General features: G+C 36.8%; 1 protein-coding gene across 1 annotated transcript in view; it reads right to left on the bottom strand.

The window, feature by feature from the left end:
* nrn1la (neuritin 1-like a) overlaps positions 1–23,906 on the bottom strand; it is a 26,514-nt gene extending 2,608 nt beyond the window's left edge. Inside the window, exons 1-2 of the mRNA XM_079874987.1 lie at positions 23,707–23,906; positions 2,214–2,364 (exon numbers count right to left, since the gene is read on the bottom strand). Of these exons, the coding sequence (XP_079731113.1) occupies positions 2,214–2,364; positions 23,707–23,818 (263 nt within the window). The 5' untranslated portion in view covers positions 23,819–23,906. The remainder of the gene's footprint in view (positions 1–2,213; positions 2,365–23,706) is intronic.

Raw genomic sequence — 23,906 nt, 5'->3', positions numbered from 1 at the left:
AGTGTTGGCCTAAGCCTGGTGGTGGAAGAATGTTACTGTAGCAAAAGATCCCCTGACAAATGATCAGACACACTTCCTGCGTGTGAATGTGTGCGTGCGTACCTGTGTTTATGCATGTGTGTGTGCACGCGATCACTGAGCTCAGTGGCAGGATTAATTGGTACCTGGAGGAATAAGACTTAAATAGCTGTGTTAAAGAAAGCTCTCTCCTCATTTCCTGCTCGTGTATGCCTTGAATGCCGAATGCAGGACCATATAATGCTGTCGCATAGATCACCATTCATTCGGTAAGCGGCGTAAACGTGCGAAGTGTAACGGATTGAGTCTGACTGGAGGATATACAGGAGGCTGCTCTTTAACAACATCATGCTGCTACACAATGAATACTTAAAGAGTTCCTGCAGCTACAGGGTGTGACACAATATAAAGTCATATCATAGATGCATGATCTATGGAGGGGCAGACGGAAAGAGACAGACAGGGAAATAGAGAGAGAGAGTCTTTAATTTGAATATCCAGGGAGGAGAAAGATGAGTGAGCAGAGGAAGAAATGGAGAAGAGCGTGGAAGGGAGCAACAGAAAATGAGATGAAAGGCAATGCAGGGAGTTAGAGAATGAATGAGGTGTCATATCAGAGAACTGGGATACTTTATATCACATTCTCCCTGGGACAACACAATGAACGGCGTACAGCAAATACTCCCGTGCTCTGAGCGGGAGGCATTTTATGTGGCTATATACAGAAAAGTTAATGTGCTGCTAGGTCATTTCTGTTCAGCCTGACCTTTTGACCTTAGTCACTTTTAAAAAATAGTTAGAATAAGAGTTCTTGTGCCATATACAGAGAAAAATGGTGATATATCTAACTTTACATTTCGTGTCATTTTACAGTAAAATACTGTTGTACCATTTTTTTAAAGTAAAAAGAGCAAATCATCTTATAATTTATAGTGAAAAGCCCAGAATTCCCTGTGTGACACTTCACATTTGATGGATTTGGATTGTATTAATTATGTTTCCTCTTAGTTTTTTTTTGTTATCAGTTATGTACATTAGGGTCAACCTGTGGAAAAGCTACTTGTGATGAATTTATTATGGCGGATGTCAGTATAATGTTAAAAGTAAGAAATGGACTCTTGGATTTACCAGTGTAAATTTTTTTATTCTTTTTTTACTACAGTTTTAAACTGTAAATGACAGATTTTTTTTAGAGTATCAGTATCTCTCTCTCTCTCTCTCTCTCTCTCTCTCCTCTCTCTCTCTCCTCTCCCTATACATATATACACACACACACACACATTATATATATATATATATATATATATATATATATATATATATATATATTATATTATATTATATTATATTATATATATATATATATATATATATATATATATATATATATATATATATATATATATATATATATATATATATATATATACACACACACATATATACTTATATGCCAGACTTTCAGAAAAATGCTCTGGAGAAGCTCAGAGACTCACATGTCATCAATTATAACTTTATATTTACATTTACACAATGGGAAGGGGAAGAAAATGAACAGAATGAAATCTAATATGATGGAAATAAAGAGCTTTGAGAGTTAGTTATAATTTATGAAACCACAAAACACATAATTTATCAAATCAATTATTAATACTAAATCATGTGGTGTTGTTTAACCTCTTCATAGCAGTTGATGTCATTAAGGCTTTTTTTATTTTTTATTTAACGGGATATTACAAAACACTAACAGGATTTTTATGCTTACATGATTTACTTGATCAAAAATACAGTAAAAACAGTAATATTGTCAAAATATTGTTACAATTTAAAATAACTGATTTCTATTTGAATATATTTTAAATGATAATTTATTTCTGATGAAAAGCTGAATTTCAGAATCCTTACTCAAGACTTCACATGATCCTTCAGAAATCATTCTAATATGCTGATTTGCTGCTCAAGAAACATTTCTTATTATCAATGTTAAAAACTGTTGTGGTTTTGTGGGAATCATGATAGTTTTTTGATGAATATGAAGAACACTCATTTTAAATAAACAGTGTTTTAACAATTTAAAAGTGTTTACTGTCACTATTGATCAATTTATTGCTTAATTGCTGAAAAATGTATTAATTTCTTTCAAATGTACAGAACGTTCATGCTTATGTTTGTGTTGGAGCAGGGGTTTTCCTTACTTGCAAATGGAGTCGATCTCCTGCGTATCCTCATCTTTTTGGGTACTGACAGAGAGACTGTCTCCCAGGGCAAGCAGACACTGGGCAAACCCTTTATAGATGGAGCTGCACTTCGTTGTGGCAGCAGCAGAACATGGACTGGGAACAAGCACTAGAACAAATAGAGAAACACAACAATATAACAATATCTGTCACCGTTTTGTCCCTCATTAAAGACTTGTCGGCACCTACAGAAATGTGTCAGGCTGCAAAATTCTTATTCATTTAAAAATTCATTCAAAATTCATTTAAACTCAAAGTTAAAAATAAATTCAGTAATGTTAGCGTGGGGAATCTGAGCATAATGCACAAAACAATAACCTTCAAGATGTAACAGCCCAAGAATAAAAAGAAACGTATTTTCTCATTTCAGGTTGCTGAGCCTTCAAGCCTGTTATGGTTCTTTTTTTTTTTCCAAAAGCTCAAATGCAAAATTGATTTCTTCTAAAGAAATAGACAAGTTCATCAACAGACCAGCATGGTGACATTGAATGGCTTTCACTACATCCTTTACAGACCTGAGGAAAAACACTTCAGTGCTTTTGATTTGAGGGTTTCTCGGTTATTTGTAAATTGATTATAAAAATTATACTTCTACGCTTCCTTGTTAGAACAGAACACATGATAATACATCTCTAACCTTGAGGATATGGGAGAAAATTTCAATTGAATTGCTCTGAGCTTTCATGTGTTAGGAGCTCCAGCTAAAGCGTCAAAAAGACGCTTTTTAAAGGTAGCAAAGTTTGCTTCTCTGTGCATGTGCCAGTGTTCTCCCAGCACCCATTGCTCTTTGTTGTCTCTCAATCTATATAGCATATACCTACTGACAATAAAACCAAAGATGGAAGTCATAGTGAACCTAAGTGAGATATGCAGGAGGATCTTAATTGGGTCAGACAGCAAATCACCAGCACTCTCCTAATTCCCTTGAGGAAATGAATGATTAATATTTGATAGGAGAGTTTTCTCTCTCTTTCTCTTCCCACACTGCTGCAAACCTATTGATTTTCAGCCATGTTTTTTTGCAGTGAGGTCTGAGGATTATTGGTTTCACTCATCCCCATCAACATTTAATGAAGATATGGAGAAGGAGAGAAAAAAAACAAGTCATACATTAGAAAAGGAGAAGGCAAAGAACTGAGTCACTGCACGTAAATGGAAATGATTGAAGAAATCCAAAATATTGAAGTACTTTTAATAATGCCAAGGGGAAATTCAGATAACTGTCACTCAATAATACAAGACTCAATACCACTATCAAGACAAAAATTATAAGTGATAAATGTAAAGAAAGCCGGCCACTATCTCAAAATAAAATAAGTTTATCCCGCTTACAAGGTTACTGCCCAAATAAATAAAAAATGTGGACATAACATATTGAATTGAGTGTAAATTATTTATATTGTCCCCTGTATATTATCTGAAAGCTTACACTAAAAAGTCCATTGCAATGTACAAAAAAGTCAAAAAAGATAAAAAACATAACTATATATATATACAGATACGGTGAGTATAAGTAAAAGTCAAACCCATGATTGATGGGACTGACCAATCAGAATCAAGTATTCCACGTATATACATATATATTTAAATCGATAACACTTTACATGAAGGTTCCATTTGTTAACATTATTAATTAATTGGTTAACATGAAAAACCGTTTAACACTAACAGAGATTAATAAATAATGTAACAAATGTCCTGCACATTGTCAGTTATGTTATTTAATGATTAACAAACATTTACTAATGATGGACCATTCCAGAAACATTAACATGCAGTAAAGACCACACCACATACAAACAACAAAACGGAGCAGCCTGTGAGGAAAAGAAGTGGATATGCCCCAAAAGTCTCATCGGATCAAGAGCGTACAACGTTCAATTACATATCTCTGTATTTGTATCTCTGGCCGACACTCAAGCGGATTGACGAGTAGTCTGAACCACTGCTTGCATTAGTAATGTTATTACTGATGTTGTGTAATCCACAAGCTCTGATATATCTGAGTGCTGTCCACCCACACACAGCGTGATCTGGCCTTACCCATTCAGCTCAGCGAGCTGTTGTGACCTAGGCGGCAGACACAGGGCTTATTTGAACCACAACATTCATTTTTAATCTGTGGTGCCAGAGATCCACGGGGAGTCCATGGGGTTCTTGAATAAATAAATGATATAAAACAGGGCACTTGCTTGAGAGGGGGCTGCAGAGAGCGAATGAGAAAGAAAAGAGAAACTGAGAAAGATCAACTATGAAAAAAGGAATGAAATCAATAGACAAATAGGAAGCATTTGGTCTAACACTGTGCCCAGACTTTATAATGTATACGCAATCAAATTTAATAATGGAACATGCTAATATTAATAATTTAAAATGATAAAATATATTAATACGAAATAAAGTAATTTTTATATTAATGATTACATTCATATAAAATATGCTCTGAAATTAAGAAATAACGGCAGTATTATATTGTATTTGTATAAATATGCAATTACAAGAAATGTTTAAGGTCTCTCTAAAGCTGCAAAATTCATTTAATATACTCTGTTATTCATAAGAGAATAAGATTAACACTGTGTTTTAAAGGGCACCTATTATGACTCTTTTCACAAGATGTAAAATAAGTCTCTGAGTATGTATGTGAAGTTTTAGCTCAAAATACCCAACAGATCATTTTTTACAGCATGTTTAAATTGTATTTTTTTGGGGCTCAGAAAAACGCGCTGTTTTAGTGTGTGCCCTTTAAATGCAAATTAACTGCTGCTGCACGACACAGGGGGCGGAGCCTCACGAGCTCGCGCTAAGAGCCAGCAGGACAATCTCATCTGATAATATCAGAACAGAAACTCTCAGTTGCGGTGTTCATTTCGACTCGGAGTCAGACAATAATGCCCACAGAGCCAGAGAATATATGCTGTATGGACATAGAACAGGTATAGTTTAGTTTAATTATGGTTATAACTTATTTGTCATCTGCTTTTATCCACTAATACAACAAGCCTGCTGTAGCAAAACCCGTCCGAATGATGACCAAAATATACTGACGAGTTCAGTGAAGTTTATTGTACATCACACGTTTTACTCCAGAAAATCACTGTAAGAGCTGAATAAACATAAGAAGTGCGCATTAAAGTCTTATCCATAAACTCTCTCTCTCTCTCCCTTTCATTATCAACAACATACACAGCGAAGTACACAAAACACTCGTTACAACTAACAGTAAACAAATATACACACCTTTTCAGTGGGTGCTAAATAAACTGGTAAACCTTATATCCGTAAAATGACTCGAAGAGCTGTCATAAAGAGCGCGCTCGCACTTTCATTTCTTCCGTGTCCAGTCACGTTAGGCCTGTTGCTCCGGAGAGTGTAAGCTTGATCACAAACAGTACAGATCCATCCTTGAGTAACAACGGGAGTAAATGAAGACTGCTATGTTCATTCTTACATCCATCAACAACACACCTCAATCGCTTAGGAGACATTCTTGTCTACAGCTGCTCAAGCGTCGAACAATGGCGGACTCTGTGTCCAGCTCACTCAGGGCGGGTCTAGGCTCAAACTGAAGTGTCACTCAACAGTCGTGGGAGGGGCCTGCTCAATTCTACGTCACATTGCGCCGAATCTGAGAACAGCTCATTCTGAGACAGTGCTTATGATTTATTGAGAATGTAAAAAAACCACTGGGTGGATTTTTATCATTCTAGGGTGGTTTTGCTCACACACTGCCAACACACATTTATGTTCAAACACCATGTAAAAGTGAATTTTGCATAATAGGTGCCCTTTAAAGCACAATACACTTGCAATATGAATAGTTCACTCTAGTTGTAGAAATCACAATAGATTACAATACATGTAATCAGACCATTACACAATTCATGATGAAGCATTTTAACATCATTTAAGGAGCATGTTATGAAACCTTGAAACAAAAACGTCATAATAAATAACGTGGTACGTTGAGAATCATGGAGTGCTTAGAGCAAAACAGTTGCATAACTACCTGTCCCTAGTGTGACACAATATCTATCTATCTACTTTAAGCTTTAATTTCATTATAGACTTAAAGATGCTGAATTCAGATGACCTCTGGAGCATAAGATGGGCAAGTGATGATGGAGCTGTAGGCCACAAACATGCCCATCTCCTATTCATGAGGTTGAATATGCAAGCTTTCTCCAGACCAATGCTGAGCAGGCACATTTGCTGCTGAGCTTTGCAACACGTGGCTCTCGCAGACATCCCATGGGGAGCACATCAAAATAGATGAAAACCATTTTTATTTGTCGGTTTCTGAAGATTTGCATTCACAAACACAGCGGTGCATGTAAATAAGGTTCGGTGGTGTGAGTAGACATGCAGGCAAGTTGCCAAAGTATTGTCATTTAGGGTATATGTGCAATTTCCATGTCAAGTCCATGTGGAAAACTCAGTACATGAACATCAAAACATTTCTATCATGACATCTCTTGGTGGAATAGATCTGATACAATGCTGTTATTGTTGCTGCTGCTACAGGGCAAGTGTAGAGACATACTACTGCCAATTCATACACAACACACGGCTGTGAGCATGTAAGGTTTGCTGCTGCTGCACAAATATCATATATGAAATTAGCCGTAGCCGTAGCAGATCTGTACAGGTGGAGCTGGGGAAGGTGAAGGGTTTCAGAGGAACTTTGAAAGTGGGCTGCAAACTTCTATACAGCAAACATTGACCAACTATTTAAATGTTGAGCTGCAAGCTCATTGGCTGCAGATGCAACAGGAACCAATCAGCTTGTGCTATATAATGGGAGCGATACTTCTGTAAGAATCAGAATCAGGGTTTTTTTGGGGGGGGCACATATTTATATATTTGCACTGGGGAAAAAAAGACTCTTACTATCAGGGTATCAAGACAAAGTTCTGGAAGACTGGTAATACTGATTCTTTGTGTGATGTAAGAGACCACATTGGGCAGAACTCATTAAGACTTTACCTCAGTGCCTGCAGGAAGCAGAGCTCACTCAAAAGCACAAGCAGCACAAGACAGACACTTCATTATATGCAGTGTATGGGTGGTTATATATACCTTTTTGGAGAATATACAATACACTTGTATTGTCTGAAGCATCTATGTAATTTAAGGTATGGTTAAGTTATGAAATTATCAAAATTAAATATGCACTACTTTCCATACATTTTCAGAACAGAAATCAGAACATTTGATAATTATTAGTCAAAATTCTTGTCTCATTTAGTTGATATTAGAGATAAAGGTTTTTACAGAGGAGATTTTATTATCTTATTATCACTATAAATACTGAAAATAGTCAACAGCCAAAAAATGAAATCATCATTTTTAGGAATTGAAAGTTAATAAATCAGGCTGAGAATGATATATGAGGAAACCCCTCTGTAAAAACCTTCAAAATAGGAATAAAACTAGAAAATTGAGTGTATGTAAGTGCTGCTGAAGTGGCAATTTCTGGCTGCACATGCAAATAAAAAAGCGTGATAAAATAAACATTTGTGCATTTTGGAGGTTTTCTTTCCACTGGTCTGAAAGAAGACTTGTTGAGTAAAAAAAAAGCCCAAAATCTCAAAATTGTGGAGTGCATGAAAATCAATGCTTTTGCGATACGAAAGCAAACCTTTCAGTTTGGTACAAATTTAATACAGTCACCTAAACTAAAACGTACATATTCACAATGTTTCAATGGGCCACGTTAGGCACATGCAGAAAACACAACTCTGCAGAAAGAAAGAATATTGAACTGTTACTTTGTTTGAAACGAGAGGGAGTGGGGGCAGTTTTTCTTTTTTGCTGCACTATGGCAACTTTTTCTATGGTAACTGTGGCCCTCTATTGCGTCGCATCGTTAGGGGCGACAGGCTAATAAGCCTAGCAGTGACAGCATAGCGTGCGAAAGGCGAGGAGAGCCTCTATTCCCCGAGCTAACTCTAAAACAGGGCTTCCAGAGAAGCCGCCTGCAATAGCACAAACAAATTCTGATAATTAGCTCATGCCAGCAAAGTCCCCTTTCCAAGTGATTGGTTAACCTATGCGGTTTTCCATTCACACCTCCACTCCCAGAACACTGAGGGAGGATGCGGGGGATGAGAAGAAGTGCATTTGCCAGCTGTTAATTTCTTTCATGAAACTGAGGGGGGAAAATACAGGATGCGCTGCATAGATATGCAATGTAAATTGAGACAGGAACATTTTGCTATCGGATTTTTGAAACACATGACGTTAAGAGACGTTAGGAGAAAACTGAGAGGGAAAGGAGAGTACAAATCTTCTTTAATGAGGATGTAAAATCAAGCCTGACTCGGTGACATAACCCGCACTATGAGGCGGCTTTCATAGCCCAGGTCATCCTCCAGGTGAGGAGGACTAATTGGAACCAAATGGAGCTCAAAAAGAGGTGCTAGACGAGTTTTCTGCTTGTTAGTACAAACCTGTTCAGTAGCTGCGGCATTGAGTTATATCCACTACAACACCAAAGCTCACTGCATTTTACTCTTTGTGTGGCATAAGAGCAGAAGCACAACCTAAAAGAAATAAAAGCTATCCTTGCAAGCTGGGACGGTGGAAAAAGCAAATGGTGGGGAGACGCATCTTAAAAGGAACCTTTTCATTTTGCTCTAATGGATGTTTTTCTCACGCACATGCCCTCAAATGCTCAAAGAGATGTAACACATATAAACATGCGCAATTCCCAGAAGAGTTTTCAAAATTTCGCAGGCCCCATGGGACTGTGGTTTCATTTAGAGACGAGAGAAAGTCGGGGAGGGATGAGAGAAAGGAAGGCAGACGTCTTTCCCATCGCTAACACTGGCTTTGATCAGAAGAAGGTGATGCGACTGCAATCACAATCTCTCACGTGTGCAGTCATGTGTCACTTTAAAAAGTGGAAGGGAGAGGAGTAACTGACCAAATGAGACGAGATCTGCTTTCGATTTTAGCTCTTTATTATCTCTCGTGGAATGGAGAAGATACAAGGGTTCATTGATTTTATGTGATAAAGGTGAGAGACTCTTAGATGCTTAAAAAAAAAACTTGAAACAGAGATATCATACTTCCACTGGCATTAATTTGACAGCTGCTATCTGTCCAGAACAAGGTCACAGATAAACCTACACTGATGGAGGAGCTCCTTCACCGAGACTCTCCCTTAAATGCAGTATAAATTAGATTCAGGTTTGGGCTTGCTGGAAGAGCTTAGCAGTAAAGACCCAATTAAAATAATTTCCACATCAAATACAACTTTAGTCTGTTAAACCACCACAGAAGCATTTCAATTAATCTGTCAAAAAATCTGACTGTGGAGAAAAATTGGAAATGTTCTGGTCTGCATTTGACTTTAGGTGTATTGCTTTTAAAAGCATTACAATTCATTTTTCCAAGTGATATTCCACTATAAAAAAGGAAGGTGGTCGACGCCAGAATGGACCAGAGCTGCTAGCGGGGTGTGATCTCCAAAGTTACATTCACACAGTTAACAACCTTATTTTATATTAGGTGTGACTGTCCCGTCCACACAACAATTTAAATATACAGTACTTCAATCCCTTTCTCGCAAAAGCTGTAAATAACCCCTGTAGGGCCGTTTGCAACAAGCACAATTATTATAATATTTTAAGTATAATGTTTTAATAATCATCCTAATTTTATGAGAAATGGGAAGTCCTCAACTATAGAGTGTAGCAGGTAAGACGTCCTTCGAGACTTTCCCATGGGGTTTTACAATAGGGTTTTTCAATTTATAGAATAATAAAGCCTGTGGTAAACCTAACTCGATGATTCTTTGATGTTTTGTTCTGTAACATACATTGCACACACTCACACCCTGTCTTATCTAGTTACTCATTAAAAACCTACGTTTTCAAAAATGAACATAACTGCTTCAAAATTCACGTTTTCTGTAAGGGTGTGTGTAATTTACGTTGTAGAACAAAACGCCAATGTATAGTCAAGTTATGCTTACACATAAACCCAAAACATTTTTTTAAAACCCCATTGGAAAACCTCAAAGGAACCAGTGGCGAATAGAGAGATGCAGGTGTGACATCACTTTGTAGGCCAAAACGCGGAAGCGAGTTAGCATTTTAGCACTTTCGGTTCCATCGTCCCGAAGTAAATGGGTTTTTTAAATGGTGTTTTGGTTAAATGGCTGAAATAAGGTCTGTGGTGAACACAAGCTCGTGATTTTTTAAAGCTGTTATGTGTCTTGTAAAAGGATGTTGCTACAGAGACTACAGAGGCCATCACGCCGTTAAACGTCATCACGCCGAACATGTAAACTCAGTCCTCATTATACTCATAACAGTGCTCTTATAAACTAGTCTAACTCAAACATTCTGGGGAAATGTTTTTAGATAAAAACTGAAAGAGTTATCGGAAGCTTAGTGATGTGAAGTCGAGCGACCGTGGTGTAGTTCGTTTATAGCCTTTAGCTTTTTACTTTACTTTTTAAGGTTGTGTTTATCTGCAAGTATCATAAACTTTTGTTGGTCACAAAGCTTGTTTTTAGCGATAATCCAAAAGCCTATGGGAAAATCCTATTGGGTTTTTGTCGAGGGAACCAGTGTGATGCTAACTGCCAGTTGGCCTACAAAGTGACGTTATACCTGCACCACTCTATATTAATAACAATACAGATGACCGATATCGATGGAATCACTTTCAGAACGTATGTTTTGACCATCAGACATTCGTTGACCAACACTGACCAATCAGAATCCACTCGACTATAAAGAGCTTGAGCATTTAAAGCGGCAGGCGACATTCATAGCCTAATGAAAAACAGAATGTTATTGTCCGTTGGTGTGGAGGCTAATACAGTTATTGTTATAGTTATCTTTATAGTAATCATTGTTGGTGTGAACCAAGAACTATATTCAGCTGGCGTGTGAACGTGACCTAAATGACACATGACAGGTAAATTGGAAGGAAAGTAGTTAGTGAGGTCATTTAGATAAAGGATTACTAAAATCATTTTTGGTGAACCGTTCACAGATGAGGAACCTGCATTATGGTAAATGTTTTTTTTTGTGTGTGTGTTAATTTTATGTTTTATTTTCATTTTATTTTTTATAATTTGCCATCAAAGAACTCAAACTGTGCAGTTCATCGTTCTTCCAGACCCATTTACATGAACAGATCATGTATTCACATGAAAGTCTTAGAAGTGTCATCAAGACAAAAAAATCCCTTTGATTCTCGGCTATTTTAAATGTAGTCTCTGTAAGAAGCTAACGGGAGCTGTCTTTATACAGTGACAGAGGAAGAGAGAACAAAGAATAATAGTTTTTATGCTAAATCAAAAACCCTTTGACAGGTTGGTGTGATTTCCCTGGTCTCTATTTCACCCGAGTCTAATAAAATCCTCCGAAAAGCTGTGAATAAACAAACCGGTATGTAATATTCCAACATCTAATCTCTTTGGTAGAACAAGAAATAGGGTAGTGATTAAACAAGACAATATTCAAACAATCAAAAGGAGCAGTCTGCGGGGGCTTTGGGGTGGGGTATCGTCTAGAAGCAGCAAAACACAATTAGGATGCAAAACTTGAACGCATCAGTCATGTTTAACTGAACGTTTAAAACTCTCCCCTCTCATTTCAGTCAGACGGTGAAAAATTATGACTACATTAAAGCTCTGATATTAGGCCTTAATATCCATCTCTCCCTGTACTCCCAATCCGAAGGAGGAAAAGATTCCCAAGAGCCTTTTGATCATATGCAAATTCTGTTTTTTAAATGTTCTTTCATCTGGCCATGTTGTGAAGTCAGCCTTCTTTATACTGACTATGAAAACCTCACTTACTTCATTAAGGAGAAGTCTGGAATGTAAAGTAAATACACAGCAAAAATCTGCACTCCAAAAATAATCATTGTGATTTCCAGCCACACTGATTTGAGCATTTTTGCAGTGGTGTATAGACAAGGAATAAAATAAATAAATCAACAGGCTAGGGATTAGAGATGATCCGTGAGTAGGGATAAAGTGGTTCTCAATTACATTTCAATAGAGAGCAACAGTAGGGTTCAGGAAGCAAGATCCCATTTATTTTCTCATAGAGAAATTGATTTTAATGTTAACTCATAAACCTTTCTACACAGACCTGACCCACCATGAGCTCCAAGGTTGGAAATTGATGATATATGCTTCTGTACAAGCCATAAGTCAGTTTGATTAACTTAACAATTAATTTATATATATAAAAAATCATACTTAATTGGACAGAGAGGTGGGCATCCAGAAGTGCTTTCAGCCAAGTAGTAGATCGGAGGTTTATGCTTTGATTGGATTTGATGAACAAACATTTTTATCTTCATATTCTTTCTTTTTTATAGCTTCATTTTTTTTTTTTTTTTGTCTATTTGTTTTGTAGTATTGGCTTCACAGTATGTGGCACTGTCTGGAACCGCTGCTGCCTCCATTTTAATTTTATTTGTTCTCATATCGCCCACCTAAATTCCCATCTCTGGATAGTAACACCACTGCTTTTGCAGCAGTTTTAATGAATAAAGACAATACAGGTAAATCAAATCCAAACGCAGTGTAACAGCTTTGCTAAACCAAGACAATAACTGACAACTCAAGATAGAAACACAGGGAAATATACCAGAGCAAATGAGCAACTAAATAGGATACAGGTGAAGAACACCCTCACAAAAAATTTTTTTTTCAAGTGTACTATTAGTATACTTCTTTTAAACTAAAATAAGTACTTCAGAAATATACTTAAAATTACACTATACTTTGACTTCTGTTTTTGCGGTAACTCTGTATATTTCTATGGCATCGCTGTCGAATAATTAGTAATTGTCGAGTAATCAGCTGGTGAAGTGGATTTACTTAGTGTAGAGTTAGTGAACGTTATCATGAGCGTTGTAATGTTTGAAGTGGACGTCATAACAAATGTCAGTAGACCGGGAAGATTTTAAAACGAGCGGTTCATTCATAAATTCATAAATCCGTAAAATCGTACCTTCATGCTGTGGAAATACAAACCGGAAGACAGAACACAACAAGTCCAGCGCTGAAAAGGGGCGGGGCTACATAAGGTCTATACTTGTACTCAATCTTTTGATCGAGATAGGCCTACTTAAAAGTAAGTATAATTAAGTATTACAAGTATACTTGGCTTGTAGTTGTGTAGCCTATTAAATACTTTTTTCACAAAGATTTACGTTCTGTATTATAAACTTACATTGTTTTAAAAATATTGATTCATAAAAAAATGTTTCTAATTCTGAGCATGTGAATTTTTGTGTACTCCAATGTTAGAGTACATAGGAAATGTACTTAAAATCTACTTAAAGTACAGTTAAAGGTATATTTCAAGTATAAAAAATAAAAATAAATAGGAACATAGTATACATAAAGTGCAAAAATAATATATAAACAGTAAACTATAAGTATGACGTTAAGTTCACTTACAAAATACTTACAAGTTTACCTGCAGTATAAAACTAGAAAGTGCACTTTCATAATCTAAAAAATGTGCTATAAGTATTTAACTAGTATCAGTATATCTATAAGTTCACTTGTAGTAAATATAGTTGCAGTAGAAATGAAAAAGTAGTACTGTTACACTTAAAGTACTTTTACACACTAAAAAGTGAGCCAATTTAGTCCGAAGTATTGAAATAGTACAATTACAAGTATACAACAAGTACATTGAAATTAGTATACTTAGACTACTTAAAGTAGGCCCTATATTTAAAATATACTTGACCTTTACTTAAATATTAATAAAATTAACTTTAAGTATACTTATTTTTTGTAAGGGCATAATTAGTAACCGTAGAAACAGTCAGTAACTTGGGAAACAGAAAGTAGGAAAGGAAAGTCCATGAAAATAACAGAAAATAAACCAACATTCTTCCTACATTCTCGAATCCATACATATTTGTATACACCTGAATATTTAACATAAACTTATATTCTATTTGATTATGTAATTTGTAATGCTTCATGAAATGAGTCTTTGTCTTATAAATGCACACTTTACGTCTTGTACCATACAAATTTCAAATAATTTGTTGCTTGGAATCAAATGTTATGATTTCTTTCAGAGCTTGTTGGTTTGTTCAAGGCTTAGAAATCTTTACTGAAGAATATTTTGAATCTCCATAAAGTAAAGTAGGAAAATGACGGTACCTATCAAGGCCACTGAAATATGGGCTGCTGTGCTCTATTCACATTATGAATCTTCATTGACCTATGATGCACTCTTGTTATCACTGTAACATAAATGCACCTGCCCCTTGAACTTTTCACTCCCTCATATTGATGAGAATAGAGATTCAGAAACTATAGAAACAGTGGGTTTAAATTTAGAAAAAGAAAAATTCTGAATGGCTATTAAGCCAGGAAAAGAGGCAGCAAGGCTAAATACTAAGAGCTCCGTACTATACAAGCCAGTGAGTCATAATGTTTTTTTCAATGCTATTTAATAGGAAATAACCAGAACATATTTTTATTTTTCATAGAAATCTGCAACGCTGTTCTTTGAAATAGGCCACACAATAATTGAACCTCTTTTGGTGACCACTTGGCATTGGCATTCAATTTGAACAAGGGCAGAAAAAGCAAGTATGTTATTGAACAGATTCATAGCAGGGACATACAAAATCTAATCAGCAGAATGCTTTATTAAAGGATGATCAAAGAAACTGATGATAAATTATGATAAAATGATAAACAGGACCATCTGAAATGATGATTGGTGTAAATGGCACATCTAACAAAACCACTAGATTGTGATCCTTTGGTTAATTAGGGGAAAATGTGCTTTAGCCGGTCATTATCGCCAAATAAACATGACAGGTCCCCAATGCAGAGCCTATTATATGGCAAGACACCAAATAAATCAATAAAATCAATATGTGGACATTAAATAATAGTTTGAGTTTAATTATTTAATCTTGTCAAGACAAACACTTCAGCAATATAACAGTAAAATGCCATTGACCAATCAGAATGAAGTATTCCAGAGAGCGGTGTAATAAACTACTTTTGTATGAGATTTATGCTAATAAGATTGTTTTGGCTTTATTTGAAGTTTATGTACTCACTGTTAAAAGTAAACTTCAAAAAGGGGATATATTGGAAAGCTAAATTGGCAAAGATGACTTCTGACATATGCTTTTTTTAAGCATTATAACTCACTGGTAACACAAATGTGATTTTCACTGCACAGTATGAGAACGGACTAGAGAATGAATGCAGTCAAGGTCTTTTTGAAGGTCCTAGACAGAAGCATCTGGCGAAGCAGCTTTACATTATTTACAATTGAAACTTGACAGGGGAATCCACCTAGCTGACACCATTAAAGATTCATGGTTGTGATATAGTTTATGTACAGATCTTATGTAAGGCAATACATAAGTATAAATAGGTCTTCTGCAATTAAAGTGTCTGAGACCATCACAGTCTCTACTGACTTGAAACACGGGAAAACCAAGACAAACAAGCCCACCAGAGTGGTGCAAAGTCTGCATTTGAAAATGTTTTGTTTTTTTCTGTTGCAGAGCAGGGAATCAGACGCCACCTTAAATTTGTTTTAACATGCTTTAACCTCAATAGTTCTAATAAGAAAGACTCTGAGGCAATGAAATCAACTTTTTGGGGTTGGAAGTTGGGACCCAGGGAAGGCTTTCAGGGAGACTCAAACAGGTGGAGATGCTATTCTGGGCAGTGGATAGTTCTCTCCTCCCAGGCAGTGTCAGAGGAACAGAAGCAGATTTCCTGGAAGTAGATTGTGTTCTACAATAATGACAGAATTGGAGCTGTAAGGCTGTATATTCTGGCGACGGGCCCGTGCTAAACAAAAGTAGCACTCAAACCCATGACTTAAGTCTTCACACAGGAGAGAAGTCGAGGTCTTTCTAAATGTACACTGACACCCACTGTTAGCACGAATGTCCTGTACCCTTTCCTGTATTTCTCCTCCCCTCGAGTGCATGGCCTGGAGACTGTGGACCCTAGCTGGGGTGAGCGTTGAGGCCATGTTGAAACTATTTTCCATCCACCAAATAAATTAGCTTACTGCTAAGATCAATAGACGTTCCTCTCGTCCTCTCTGATGGAGAGTAAATGCGAGGTTCATTGCACTGGACACTAACACAGTGACCCAGTCCTGGTCTAATGAGTTTTTATCGACTGCAACATTGAAGTTCCCAGCTGTAACTTATCAGGGTTAGTGCATGCTTCCAGGCATACAGGCTGGGCCTCTTCCAAGTGCGGCAATCTTCTCTCCAAAGGCTGCAGCATTCTTCTCCTCTCTCCTCTCTTCCAGTCTGCACAATTCTTATCCATTCTACTGTCCTGTCCTGTTCTCTTGTCTTTTTATTTCTCCTCATCTGTTCATTTTTCATCTCATATAATCTCTTCTCCTGTCTCGTCTCCATGTCTCATCATTACTCATCATTCACCTTGTCGTAACGCATCTCATTTCATTTCTTCTCTCGTCTTGTCTCCTCTCATGTCATTTCATATCATCTCATCCCTTCTATTGTTTTGTCTCCTCATCTCTTGCCTTCTCTCATCTCATGTCTTCTTTTGTCGTCTACTCATCTCTTCCCTTCTCTCATCTCATCTCTTCTTTTGTCTTGTCTCCTCAATGCTTCCCTTCCCTTCTCATCTCATCTCTTCTTTTGTCTTGTCTACTCATCTCTTCCCTTCTCTTCTCTCTTCTTGTTTTCCGCACTCATCTCTTGTCTCAACTCTTTTAATTTTGCACTCTTGGGGTTTCTCACAAGGGTCTCACGTATTCTCTTGTCTTATCATCTATTCACTTATCTTCTTCTCTCTTCTCCTTGTCTCATCATTACTAATTTCTCCTTATCTTGACTCATCGAATTTAATTTCTTCTCTCGTCTTGTCTCCTTCTCTTATGTTTTTTCAGCTCATCTCGTCTTATCTTGTCTCTTTACTTCTCTCATCTCTTCTTTTGTCTTGTCACCTCATCTCTTCCCTTCCCTTCTCTCATCTTGTCTCTTCCTGTTCTCCTTCTCTCTTCTCTTTTTCCTCATTTCTTGTCTCAACTCTTTTAATTTTGCAGTCTTGTCCCGTCTCCCTTATTCTTGTCTTGTCTCCTCATCTTTTAACTTCTCTCCTTCTCACATCTCCTTGTCCCATCATTATTCATGTCTCCTCATCTTGACTCATCTCATTTTATTTCTTCTCTCATCTTGACTCCTTGTCTCTTTCCATCTCATCTCGTCTCCTCATCACTCCACTTCTCTTCTTGGCTCATCTCATCTAATCCCTTCTTTTCTCTTGTCTCCTCATCTCTTCCCTTCAAACATCTTGTCTATTCTCTCTTCTTGTTTTCCGCACTCTTCTCTTTTTCCACGTCTCTTGTCTCACCTCTTTTAATTTTGCAGTCTTACCTCGTCTCACGTATTCTCTTGTCTCCTCATCTCTTCACTTTTCTCCTTCTCTCTTCTCATTGTCTCATCATTATTCATGTCTCTTCATCTTGACATCTCATTAAATTTCTTCTCTCATCTTGTCTCCTTGTCTCATGTCTTTTCATCTCTTCTCTTCTCTTCTCTTCTCTTCTCTTCTCTTCTCTTCTCTTCTCTTCTCTTCTCTTCTCTTCTCTTCTCTTCTCTTCTCTTCTCTTCTCTTCTCCTTGGCTTATCTTTACTTATTTCTCCTCATCTCCTCGTTATCATCTCCTCATCTCTTCACTTTTCCCATCTTGTCTTGTTTCATGGTTTCATCATTACTAATCTCATCTTGACAGTTCATTTATTTTTAATTTTTTTTTCCATCTTCTCCTTTTGCCTTGTAATGTCTCATCTCATCTCAAATTTGGTATTCTTTCATTTTTTGTATTCTGTTCACAACTAAACTTCCTTATCTTCCTCTCTGTCCATCCTGTGTGTTGTTTTCCCAATCCTGTGAGACCTGTTTTTATGGTGTTCCTTTCTCTTCAGATCATCTCTGTCAAACTATCCATGCTTGTCATACAATGGCTGTTTTTACGGAAAACCACAGAGAGTGTACGTGTCTCAGCTCAACTGGTTCAAAGGGATAGCCATTGAGGGAGCAGTCAGTCAACCGTGATCAAACAAACCTGACAGCCATATTAATCTTTCTTTATGTCCACCTCCACAGCGCCACCGTAACAGAAAAGACAAACCTGAAGGACTATTTGGCCCTTTCACTCAGATAGTTGATGTCTTTCTAACTCTCTATAATAATAATAAAAAAAGCAACAGCACAACTGGCTTAAGTTCATCATGAAATCAAAATGGACAATTCTTGTTTTTATGGAATATTGCAGTAATTATTATAAATGATTCATCCATAGATTCCGTACACATCATTATTTTTTAATTCATGTGCCCTTGTAATCTTTAATCAAAATGACTTCCTCTTGCAGCGACATATCCTCTCTTCTCTGATGACGTGTTTACTGGCACGAGGGCGGGACAACCTGTCACTCACATGAGATCGACCAATAGCAAACCACAACAATCCAATGAAGTCCCGCCCTACATATTTTCTTGTTCAATAAGCCGTTTCACTCAGATAGCCTATATACATCTCAATAGGGAAGAAAAGACTAGGAGGAGAATCCAAAGTCAGCATGTGGGACAGGAAAAATCAGTTTGTATTGTAAAATTATGATGTTCCCTTAGGATAATCACAATCACTTTGATATGTAAAAGATATATTCATTGAAGTCAGTCAAATACATTATTTTAAAGTACCAGTAGACTTTATGAAAGTCTTTCTTCCCATAGTCTTTTTAGTTGTAAAAAGTGCAACAAAAAAAGTGTGATGACCGTATTTGGCAGCACATTTAGCCTCCATATGTCCCGAGGGACTCAGCGAGCTTCTTACCTCAGATGCAGATATGCAACCCACACAAAATTTACCACCTGGGAGATGGACTGCAGTGACCTTGTATATTCGGCTGAAAACACATGATCCTTATGCACTGCAGAGTCTGCGTCCAATTCAGCTGCCTTTAATTACCCCTGCAAGTTATGTCATTGTCTTTCTCTCTCCTGTACACGCACACTAACCACATGAACACAAATGCTCACACCACTGAATCACTCAGGATTCATTAGTTCTAGAGGACACAAGTTCCTGTAACTTCAATAGAGGTAAGTCACTTTTCTCATGAATATTCATTCCCGGTGTCACAGGGGTGGGGAGTCGAGGGGATGTCATGCCTCAGCTGCTGGTTCATTTCACATCGCTTATTTGGGGACTAAGCTATATGCAGAGTCTATAATGAAAGACCAGAAACTCACTGAGACAAGGTTGATTGTATATAGTTAGGCTGAAGTCTGAGACTACTTAAAATGGTTCTGTTTAGCAGTTTTCTACTTTAATATGAGAAAAATCAATGTTAGTCTATGCTTTTGGGTGACAGTTAAATTGGCAAACAGCTCAAGCCTCACATTTGAGTTCTATATTGGGTTAGCATTTTATTTTGATGGTCCACTTAGACATTCTTCTTACTAAAGTAACTGTGCAACATGTCAACTAACTCTCATTAGTAGACAGTCTGCTTAATATCTGCTGACACTTTATTGTGATGGTCCTCAAACAGATATACTGACTATCAGTAACTTTGCAACTACATGTCAACTTATTCTACAAACCCTACCAGTCTACTAATACTCAACTAACACTCTAATGAGAGTTAGTTGATGTGTAGTTGCAAAGTTACTTATAGTTAGTAGAATGTCTAAAGTGGACCATCAAAATGTGTCAAAGTGTAACAATTTTTTTTGTTTTCTCATAAATACAGGAACTAAATGATTCTTGGATGTTCATTTCTGTTACAGAAACATCTTATAAGATTCAATTTATGTTATTCAGTGCAACAATGCTCTTCAAAAATCAAATGACTCTTAAGAACCAGTTCTCACTAAATGAGCCAAGAATTGTTACGTAAATCAGAGTACTGACCAGTTGCATATTATAAGTTTAATGTGTGATATTTTATACATTTTATACGTTTTATTAAATATTTTTTTATATCTGTTTACAGGTTTAAATTCAGTTTTGAATCCCAGATTTTCAATGAGGCCTCAGATGTCAGGCCCCACTCTATGTGTGTATATATATTATTAATAATTAAAAGCAGGTCCTGATGTCTCAAACACTTCAGAAGTTGCTATCACACACTCTGTGAAAAGCATGGGAGGGAAAGACCTTGGCACTTTACAGTACATCAACAGTACTCTTTCTGTCTATCCTGCAAACCAGACACTTCCTGTTTACTGAGTAATTAATGTTGCAGAAACGAACATTAGATAGAATGATATCCTTGGCGGTAAACATTAGTGTCCTAGTTTTTAAGGAGTCTTAAAGCTATCTTTACACAGAAGTCGTGTCTGCTCCTTTCAATGCGGAGAACTGTCTACAGAGCACGCTTTAAATTTTCAAACCAAAAGCGTATGAATATGAAAGTGATGTGGGGAGAGAACGAGAGCGCAAAAAGATTGAGAGGATTTTCTCTTCTACTCCTAAAATCAACCAAAATATGAATTATTCTATTTAAACTAAATCAAAAAGTCTCACCCCCCAGTGTGAGGTATTTAAAACAGTTCAGGAACTGCTTATAATACAACATATGAAAAATCTGTCTTTTCCATAAACTACTGAATTGTACATTCAGTAAATAGCACTTTGGGACTGAATAGTGCTTTGGTTTTTAAGCATTACCAATACCACTGGAATCTTCATGAAGGATAATTGTATGTGAATGTCAATGTCTATTATTCGCATGCAGTATTTTTTTTTTAACCTTTAATTGCGAGAGAGAGATATTTGTATCCAAAGTGACTATGTATTCTTTGAGAATCGAAACCATGACCTTGTTCATCCTCAGTGGTGCAGTAAACTCACAAAAACCATCAATACAGCAGACTCTGCATTCATATTCCAACAAAGACAATCCTCTTCATTATTCATTTAACTCTAGATCTCACACTGAAGATTGATTCACTTGTGTATATATAAATAACCACTTCCACACTTGCTCTACAAGTCTCTTGTGTTCACTGTCTCAACTCATCTGTAGTTACAAAATATAGCCTTCTACAGTGAGGCAATGTGACAGACATGCTAAAAATAGATGTATATTGTATTATTGCAATATCATGGGTTTATTTTGTGGTCTAATGATGCACGGTATAATACTATCCCCATTAAACTTATTTGATTCTAAGTTATTGTAAATTATGGTTTTAAAAAAGCACCTGCTAATAACTGCACATTTTGTGAGAATGAGGGAATTTTGTTGCCAAATACATCAACTAACTTTAAACTACATAAAATGTAGGTGTCTCGCAGACTAATGATTGTTTTTGATCACGTGGACAGTCTAGCTTACACATGTTTGATATTTCATGTAAGTATTTAGCTCATATTTTATGGCATTGTAAATTAATGATATGTAGTGTGGCTCGGCTGGAGCTGTGGTGCAGCAGTAAGTTTGTATCATAAAGAAGTGAAGCAGCACGGATGAAGATTCACATATATTTTCGTATATCTTATATAAAGTTTCTTCTAATGCTATTCTGAAGAGAACAATATAAAACAGTTCCAACCCCGTCTCTCTCTAGAGTCCTGTTTAATAAAGGCACAAGAAGCTCATAAATAAACAGTTGTGGTGGCTTGTTGTGGAGTGGAGCCACTATAAACAAAAGTCATCATGTGATAATATAATTCTCATAATGCTTAGTGGTAATATTTATGAAAAAGACGTCGACAAATAACGATCTAAACAGTTGACTGAAAGTTCTTAATTTGAACATACACGCGCAGTCCAGAGTAGTCAGAACCATAGATTGTAAAAAAAGAACCTGGTCAGAACAAATGACTCGATAATGAACCGGTTCTTTTTAGTGAATCAACCGCATAAAGCTCAACCAGTGTAGTCCGAATCTTGAGCGAATGACTCTTTTGAGTCTGTTATTTTTAAATAATCAAAAACATACAGCGGTACAGTAGGTGAAAAACAGTAGGCTATGTAAAAAATAAAAAATAAAAAAAATAGGCTATGTCTGAATTCACAGTAGGCTAGCTACTCATAAAAGAGTAGGCAAAAAGTACCCGGAAGGCCTACTTCTTCCCGGTGAGTTTCTGAAGTGTGCATCTGATGGACACTTTACTATCCCATGAGGCCACGGGAGAGGATTTGTGAATGGCAGTGATGCTAAGCAACTGAAGCTGCAACTTTACTGGTAGTTCACATGACGGCAGCATGACAAATGTAGTAGGACTATGTCTAGATTAGGCTACATTCATACTATATAGATCTTAACAGTCGTGAGTGAAGCCATTACTTATTCAAAATAAGTAGCCTACCTACTCAAGAGAGTATGCGATTTTTGACACAGCCGATACGTTTGATTCATTAACGAATGAATGACTCGTATGAGTCGGTTCTTTATTTAGTGAATCAAAATCACTTTACTGGTGTAATCTGACTCACTTACTGAACCGCAGGTTTTTGCGTTGCTTTCTGTCTCGATATTATCCAAGAACTTAAATCTTAATAGCCTACTTAACTCAGTTGTATTTTGAAAGAGAGAAAAAAAGAAATAATGAAATAAATAATGAAAGAAAGATGTTACCAATACATTTTTGGACAAATCACTAGCATACTGCCTCTAAAATCTTTGTAAAATAATGAAAAGGTTTAAGCGCACCTTTTAAGTATTGCATTACATTTAGACTAGCTATTTCTAATTTGTTAAATCTGTTCCGTTTAAATCTTAAATGATCTTTTTAATTTTTATTTTTTTTTATTTATTTTTTTACAAACACTTCTTCCTCAAAAGTTTAATAATCGTCAAGAACTCCGTGGCCTACGATCCACCATCGTTCATGATTTTAAGTCCTAAAAACGGTTTAAACACATTTTCTCCTTCACTCTCGTGATGACTGATAACATCTTGTTTCGTAAAATTCGGTTATACTCTCTCCGGAGAGAAGAGCTGTGAGGGAGTGAACAGATGCCTTTATTCATGATTTGTTCCTATCGTTGTGTTTATCCCACACACAAATCCTCAGGGGAAAATCCTCGGGTGAAATAAGTCACATGAACACAGTTGCATTGACTCCAAAGAAGCAGCGAGACGTCAGCGGTGCCCCGGCAACATCCAGAGCTCGACTGACTCAACTCCTCGAGCCCGAACTGGACAGATACGCGCTTATATACGCCAGTATGTGCTTTATCTGGTTTTTAAACTCATCTGTCTCGCTTAAAATGGGAGAACAGCCCATGAACACTAACATAATCCGCTAAGGTAACCTCTCTCGGTCTGTGTTACTCATAATATCTCGGATGCTGATTCATAGCAGCCTGAGAGAAAAGCACCAAATCCAGCGATTTCACTCAGGTGTGTGCTGGTAAGAAAGAGCGAGCAACATTGAGAAAATGTATTAAAATCAACTTACGCAGATGTAAAGCAACAGGCAAGATGAGGCAGGCGTTGCAGAGGAGAGGTGTCATCCTGAACAGATCCCAGTGCACAGAAACTGAAGGTAGTTCAGTCAGAGGTGTGTTCATTTAGCAGAAACTCTGAGCTTCAGCTTGCATTGCGCTGGAGTGAGTGATGAATGATTCACTAGCGCGCGTATCTTGTAGTAAAGGGGAG

This window comes from Squalius cephalus (assembly GCF_949319135.1).
Source record: "Squalius cephalus genome assembly, chromosome: 6".
In the NCBI taxonomy this organism is placed as follows: domain Eukaryota; kingdom Metazoa; phylum Chordata; class Actinopteri; order Cypriniformes; family Leuciscidae; genus Squalius; species Squalius cephalus.
The sequence above is the reverse complement of the archived record's forward strand: the minus strand, read 5'-3'. Positions and strand labels throughout refer to the sequence as shown.